This window comes from Chelonoidis abingdonii, chromosome 2 (assembly GCF_003597395.2).
Source record: "Chelonoidis abingdonii isolate Lonesome George chromosome 2, CheloAbing_2.0, whole genome shotgun sequence".
In the NCBI taxonomy this organism is placed as follows: domain Eukaryota; kingdom Metazoa; phylum Chordata; order Testudines; family Testudinidae; genus Chelonoidis; species Chelonoidis abingdonii.
The window spans coordinates 40,520,176-40,528,210 of NC_133770.1; the positions used below are offsets into that span (position 1 = coordinate 40,520,176).

The 8,035-nt window shown below is 40.0% G+C and overlaps 2 protein-coding genes across 4 annotated transcripts in view; both read left to right on the top strand.

The window, feature by feature from the left end:
• LOC116822079 (LIM zinc-binding domain-containing Nebulette) overlaps positions 1–8,035 on the top strand; it is a 460,572-nt gene that overhangs the window by 371,434 nt on the left and 81,103 nt on the right. The window lies entirely within an intron of this gene.
• The window catches only part of LOC116830358 (nebulette-like), a 174,488-nt gene that overhangs the window by 135,812 nt on the left and 30,641 nt on the right, over positions 1–8,035 (top strand). For both annotated transcript variants that reach the window (XM_032789798.2, XM_075062301.1), the window contains exons 10-12: positions 4,228–4,332; positions 5,556–5,663; positions 7,282–7,392. In XM_032789798.2, the coding sequence (XP_032645689.2) occupies positions 4,228–4,332; positions 5,556–5,663; positions 7,282–7,392 (324 nt within the window). The remainder of the gene's footprint in view (positions 1–4,227; positions 4,333–5,555; positions 5,664–7,281; positions 7,393–8,035) is intronic.

Genomic DNA, 8,035 nt, shown 5'->3' on the forward strand with positions numbered 1-8,035 from the left:
ATGGTTACAGAACTACAGTAAAGTGGAACAATTTTCAGCTTGTGTGATTGGAAGATATCTGGATGCATATTATAAGACTGTTCTCCATAAATGAGGAAAAGTTGAGATGCCTTTATTATTCTTTTGTTCCACTCTTTGTTTCTATAGGGAATTTGCCTATGCAATATCACTGTCTTCCTTTTAAACAAATAAAATTAAAAAAAAAAAAAAAGCAACAGCTGTTGAAAATAGCAATTCCAGTCCTAAAAAACACTGGGAAGCATTTCTTGCTCAATTTTATCCTACTTTTTCTACAACAAATTACAGTGGATCGGTATGTTTATTTTGGGAGAAATGAAGTAACAGCTGCCCAAATTGAGCTTGCGCACTCCTGAATTTTGAGGTGCTCAAATCTGGAAGGCAGGGGCTAGATTCCATTTCTGAATATTAGCTAAATCTGGAAAGGATAAGTCAATTTCTGCTTCCCTGGCTCAGAAGTGGAAATCCTCCTAAGTGCCTGGTACTGTATCTAAAGCTGTCCAGGTCCAGTTGAGCCTCCCCTCCCTTACTTTTCATTTTAAATTCTAGTGGGATCCACATACCTTCCTTGCTAGGCTTCAGATAGAGAGGGGCACTGTCCATTTAGTCCACATCCACCCGATTCCTTCTTTGGGGGCTGCAAGGTGAGGTCTCACCAGTATCCCTAATCCAGTCTGGGGATGTTTTCTGAAGGGGATATCTGGGGCAAAGCCTTCTACTTCTTGGGCACACTTGTTCCCCATTCACAGTGCCGCCCCACTCTAGCACTGAGCTCTCCATTCACAGCAAGCTGCAGCATGAAGTTTCAGCTACCATACTCCTTCCTCCTCCCTTTTCTGGTGATAGTGGCTAAGGGAATGCTGGGAAATATTGTTCTTTCCCTGCTTCAGGGCTGGCTCTATAGCAGTGGCCCCCAGGAGAGCACCTGCCAAAATGCCGCCGAATTTCAGCGGCATTTCGGCAGGGACGCCTCTTGATGACGACGCTTGTCGCCAACAAGTGATGTCATCGAGAGGCATCGCCCTCAAATTTCGGTGGGGACGCCTCTCGATGACGCCGCTTGCCGTCGACAAGTGACATCATCGAGCAGCGTTGCTCCTGAATTTCAGCGGCGATGCCTCTTGATGACGTCACTTGTCGATGGCAAGTGGCGTCATCGAGAGATGTCGCCGCAATTTGGCGGCATTTTGGCGGGTGCTCCACCGTTGCAGTGGTCCTTCGTCTGGCTCCCGCCAGATGAAAAGGTTGGGGACCACTGCTCTACAGGCAGAGAGCTAACCAAGGAACTACAGCTCCCAGGGCCCCCTGTTGGTTCTCAGCTTCCAAGCTGGATCCCTGCTGGCTGCTGCCCTTGCAAATGGACTGCCCCAAGCACCTGCTTGCTTTGCTGGTGTCTAGAGCCGCCTCTGCTCTCTACATGCCCAAGCAGTGCCCTCCTCGTCTACACAGCTATTTTTAGCAGCGTAGTCTCCCGCAGCCTCCCTGCTACTAAAGTCTTTCTCCGACTCAAGAAAAGGCTCCAGCAGTGGGGAAAAGCTCTGGCAGCTCCCTGCTGCTAGAGCCTTTCCCTGCAGCAGGAAGCTGCTGGAACATGTCTGTGGCAACAGGGAAAGGCTCTGCCAGTGGAGAGGCTCCACTGCCAGAGCCTTTCCCCACTGCCTTCCCCCTGCCAGAGCCTTTCACTGATGCATGTAGCTTCATGCACCCTACATGCCACCATCAGTGTTGTGCAGTGTAGATGTACTTTTAGTCTTCAAAATCCTTCATGGTCTTGATCTTTCCCCTGTCCCATATCTCTGACTTATTTTTGATTTATTCTCCAGCCTTTCCCTATGCTTCTAAAATTCCATCTTTTTTGTGTTCCTCCTTCATCTCTCTCCATAATGAACAGCAGATCTTCTTCTAGTCTGCTTCAATATCTGTCATAGGTTTCACCCCCACTCTGGATTTTAGAGTACAGATATGAGGACCTGCATGTGAACCTCCTAAGCTTAATTACCAGCTTAGATCTGGTTTTGCTGCCACCATCCAAATGTTTGAGTCATCATGGAAAACGCTGTCTTCCCCCACAAAACTTCCCTCCTCTCGAGAGCCTCTCCACCAAATTCCTGGTGAACACTGATCCAAACCCTTGGATCTTAAAACAAGAAAGAATTACTCCTTCCCTCTCCCAATCTCTGTGAGTCAGATCCAATCCCTTGGATCTAAAAAAAAAAAAACAAGGCAAAAATCAATCAGGTTCTTAAAAAGAAGGCTTTTAATTAAAGAAAAGAAAGGTAAAGAAAGAAAAACCCTCTGGGAGATGCATAAAGCCTGATCTCACAGACGACAGATTAAAACACAGGATGTTGTCCTGGGCAAAACCTTAGTACACACAAGAATACCAAATTTGATTATTCTCCTAATTGCACAAAGACAAGTTACAAAAGAAATAAACATAAACCTATTTATTCTTTTCTAAAACTTACTACTCTGACAAGAGGCTGGTCCTTGATCTTTTTACTCCGGCTGAAACTGAAACTGACTTTTACAAAGGAACTTCCCTCCTTCCTTTGAAACATCTTGTTCCCCATTGGTTCCTCTGGTCAGGTGTAGCTAGGCTAGGTGAACTTCTTAACCCTTTACAAGTAAAAGAGGCATTAACCCTTAATTATCTGTTTATGACAGTCTGGAACAGCATTTCTGCCCCTAATGGTCTCAAGATCTATTTTCTTCTACCCTACCTACAGTATGACATACTGACTGCTGTTAAAAGAGCAGTTACTGAACCTTTTAGTTTCTACACAGTCCACAGTTCTTCCCTGAAATGTGTATTTCTGTTCATCCTTATCCTGATGTATCCGCACCTGTCACCTGTGTGATACATTGTAACGTACACGATGTTATTGTAGTTTATGTTTTGACAATGATTTTCTGCAAATAATTGTTTGTATGAATGGCTCCACAAAAACATATTAACGGTATTTTATTGCAAAAATGTAATTCAAGCTGGTGTTTGTGAGGATAAGTTATAACATTTAGAGGGAAATCCAGAAATGTGCATATATGCACAAATATACAGTTGCAGATTTTGTGAGATAGACATGACTACATATCTGATTTCAGATGAGAAATGAGATAGAAGGGTCAAGTTCTGCCCTCAGATTCCCTAGATATTTATTGTGTATCATTTGAAATCTAGATTTAAATTTTCACACAAAACCAATCTGAAATTTAGCAGCTTTTATATTAGGTTCATTTGTTCTAATTGTAGAAGGTCTTTGAGGTTTGTAACTGATCAAATACTGAATAGACAGAACTCAGATTATAATAGCTTCATTTTCATACAACATTTTGGGGTAAGTGGAATATTTTCTGTTTATTTTGAAAGAGTTTCTGAAGAATGCAAATTCAAGTGTATAAAGTGCTGTGTACATATTTTGAAGGGATAAAATTTACCAAGAGCAAAGAGTGCTCTTGCTTTATGTACTCAATGCTTTATTTTATTTGTGCTTACATCGTGTAAACATCAATCCACAGATAACATGGACAAGATAATAGATCTAAGATTTCCTATTGTTGTTAATACAATTTAATTTCAAATTAACACAGTTATTTGAAACAGATTGGACAAGTACAGAATTTGTACTTGTCCAAGAGACCAGTTCTGCATCTGGAATTTAGTATAGTAAGAATAATATATCCTATCTCAATTGCTTTCCTAAATTACTTTGTATTTAATTTTATTACTTGAGGAATGGACTTTAAATATCCAGGTTCTGTGTGTGTGTGTGTATGTATGTGTATATATATATAATTTGTTACCATAAGAGAATATGTGTAAATGTTGTGTGAATTTATAATTATTTTCACTAGGAGGCAAGTGGACACCATCAAATATGCTTTCTTGTCCTCTCAGCCTAAATAATATTAATTCTTTATTTTTCACAAGCAAAAATCTTTAATATTTGTATAAATAAGACAGGTGTTTTAAAAAAAAAAAAACTCTTCTGAACTTTCTGGCTGTTTTTTGCCATTGTTTTCATTCCACCATGTGTTGTCCCCAAATTTGGTTATTTTTAATTGTTTAAGATTCAGTATTAGAGTTAGGTACTTTATGTTATGGTACTGAACAGTACTTTATGTTATGTTGTTTCTTTTATGTTGCTCTTTAAATTGAAACCAGTCAATTTTATATCTAAAAACATGCTTTGCTATTCTTTGTTTCAGTATGAATATAAGAAACTCTTTGAGAAAAGCAAGGGGCACTATCATTTTGCCCTGGATACAACTGAACAGATGCATCACAAAGAAAATGCTGTGCTCCAAAGTCAGGTGTACACAAATTGTAAATAAACCTTATGAAGTGACAAAAACAGCTTTCTTACAGTTACTAAATCATGCACAAATCCCATGACAAATTACAGTGATTTGAGATGCTTATAAAGTGACTAGGGTTGCAAGTGGGAGCAACTGAGTTCCTACATGTTGAATGTTGCAGGAGTGAGGCCTAATGCCACACGTCAACAGGGAAGAAGGTTTTTAAAACTTCTTAAATTCAGACACTGCTGCATTGTTAAAAAAGATCATGAAATTAAAATATCACTTACCTTGAATGTAACATTTTGGTCCTTAACTCCTTTGGTTTCACAGTAGATAAAACCTTCAATGTCTAGCTTTGTGATGTTTTCCATGTCTTTCTCTGATTAGGATGAATAACATAAATGCATGTGGCCATACATGAGCCTTGTCGAAAAATCTGAGTTGTACTTTTAATTGATGAGAATGAATACATTTACAAGGCTCGTCAAAAGTTCAGGATCCCAAGCCGAAAGATGTCTGCTTCCTTGCTGCACAAGTTATAATCAAAAAGCATATTACAATGTCCGCAGACTTATGTCCATCAATATTTTTATAGCAAGTTTTAGGGCCAGATTCAGGTTGTCTGTTTTGCCTAAGCATATACAAGAAAAGAGGGTGCTGAGGGTAGACATGGAATGGAATTTAAAACCAACAGCAGGTCTCTTTGAAGCAAAGGATTAACTCTGGCTTCCCTCCCATTCCACTTGTGCAGGTTTCAGGAGAGGGTCTTTAAGAATAGTAGCTGGGGAGCCACAGAAGAAAGTGCCTGTAGAAAGTCAGGTCTCCACACCAGGTTCTGAGGAGCTGGTTGAACCTTAGGCTTGCATGAGCTTTTTGGTTACACAAACTTTGGCTTATGGCAATGTGTTTTGATTTATGGTTTCACATATGCTCAAAAGGTTATTTTTGCTGAGTATTCAGGATACAGTTCACGTCCCTCATTCCTGCTGTCCTCTAAATCCACTGGTCCTGAGCTCTAGAGCATTGTGGCAAGGGCATATGTTACAACAGAAAACTTTCCCTGGTTTGGATGCCCCACTGCACCCACAGAAAGCTTGGCAAAAACATCCAAGTCAATAGCTCTGAGAGGGGGTTTCGCTAGGACAGAATTGTCTTACTTCATCCCAATCAAACAGTCATCACATTTTGTCATCTGCTATAGTTGTGGAGGATATTTATTTATTTTATTTTCTTAGGTTAAATACAAAGAGGATTATGAAAAATCAAAAGGCAGGTCAATGATGGAGTTCATGGATACACCAATTTATCAAGTTTCAAAAGACGTTCAAAAGATTCAAAGTGAGGTTGGTGCAATACATGTTTGAGTTGCATAATAGGAAATAAAAAGTAGAAAGGGATCAAAACCTGAACTGTGAAGCATGACCTCTTTATCTGTGGTTGGTTTGGATTCTAATTTGCACATACAAATCTATGCTTAGGGATAGCTCAGTGGTTTGAGCATTGGTCTGCTAAACCCAGGCTTGTGAGTTCAGTCCTTGAGGGGGCCACTTAGGGATGTAGAGCAAAATCAGTACTTAGTCCTGCTAGTGAAGGCAGGGGGCTGGACTCGATGATCCCGTGGGGTCCCTTCCAGTTCTAGGAGATAGGTATGGCTCCATTATTTAAGGTTGGTTCCGTTAAGTGGAAGAGACTTATTTTCTGGTTACAGTTTAAATTGAAACAAAATCTTACAGGAACATCTTGTAGGATTGTAATTGAACTTTGAAACCTAGCCTTTGTTTGGTCTTTAAACCCAAACTCTGAACCTAATCCACATCTGAACATTACCTTCCCAGCCTATTTTTAATCATATCCAGTGCTGATGGAATTGTTATAACAGCCTTAGAATGTCATCTGCAATATGTGGCGAGCTAGAAATAATGAGAGTAAAACTGGGCAGAGCCTATACTAGGTTAGTGGGACCCTAGGTCTGACTTTTTTCTCTCCTTCCTGTCTAAAACAGAAACTTGAATCTTTCATCTTTTTCCTCTCTACTCCTCACCTGGATAACCACTTCATTTAATTTCCCTCCTTCTCTGCTCTGTATGTAGTGAGTGTGTGGTTTATCTGTCAGTATATACAGTGTGGGTGGGAATACTAATGGTCTGTGCTCTGACTGGAAAAGTATATGAGGAAAGGTGGGCAGTTTAAGTATGTTTCTGGTTTATAAATCCAGAGTGCATAGAAGTAAGGTTGGTGTTTGGTGTTTGGACTTCAAATGCAAATTTCCTGGCCTTCCTGTTTTATTCATGTAGTTTTAAAGAAAAATATACTATCTTGATACTTTCTTAACAGATTACTTTGCCCACATACATCTCCTCTGCTCTGTCCTACCTGCTTCCAAAACTCTGCTCTACAGTTTATCCAAAATGCTGCTGAAAATTCTCTTTCCCCATTGCTTTGGCAATGTTACTTCCCTAGTCAAATACTTCACTAGCTTTTACTCTGCATCAGGTTCTTGATCCTTATCCTCATGTTTAAGAGTCCTACACAGTTTCAGTCCTGTTTACCTTTCTGGTCTCATTTATTCCAACCTCCCTGTGTCTGGACTCCTCTCATTGGTGGCATTTGCTCACATTTTTCTTCATACTTTCTTCCATCGTGTCCAGGTCATCCTTTCCTGTTTCTTGTTCACCAATCAAAACCCCCTTACTATAGTCCAATTCTTTCTCAAAGTGCATTTCTTCCGTGAGGCCATTCAGTGCTGACCCAACTAGTAATAGATGTATAAATAATCATTGTAGTTTAAAAACCCTCTGACCCTAATACAGTCCACTTATCTTGACCACTAATTTACAGAGTGTCTTATTTATATTTGAATTTGTAGTTTGTGTCTAATTTAGAATGTACTTCCAGCAGCATGTCTGTATATGCATGTGCATATAACAGCATGCATCAGTAACTGTTTTTCTGTTTCAACAGAAAGCATATCGCAAAGATTTTGAAGAAGGGCTTAAAGGAAAGGCATCACTGGATTTAGACAAGACCCCAGAATTCTTGCATGTACAACATGTCACCAAACTTTTGAAAGGGGTATAGCAGGTTTTTTTTTTTGTTTCTTTGTTATCCTATAAATGGTCGATAAACAGACTAGCTACAAGCTAATGGGTCATGAACCATTTATGTTAATATTTAGCTAGATAAGAATGTGACTTCATGGATAGAAATCCAGAATCTCAGTGCATCATTGAATTATTAGAGCTGCCACCTCCCAACATACTTTAGTTGTGTATTCCACATGATTTTATATCTGACCAATTCAGATTATTGCAACATGTAATTATTATACATATATATATATATGCTCTCAACAGTTTTAATACTTTCTAAAGAATCCTGTATGAACATAAACATTCTAGCATATCCAAGCCAAGAAACTGTGTGTTAAATGTAAGCGAGGTTTGAATGACCTCTCCCCCTGACATCTAGTGATGAGTTTGGGGAAAAGACTTTGGGAGCAGACCCTGTTTGTATAGACATACCTACTCGGCCTAGGTGCCAAGCAGATGGGGTTGCTTTGTCAAAAAAGACGGTTACTCACCTTTGTAACTGTTGTTCTTCGAGATGTGTTGCTCATATTCATTCCAAGTAGGTGTGCGCGCGCCGCGTGCATGTTCGTCGGAAGAATTTTCCCCTAGCAACACCCGGCGGGTCGGCAGGCGCCCCCTGGCGTGGC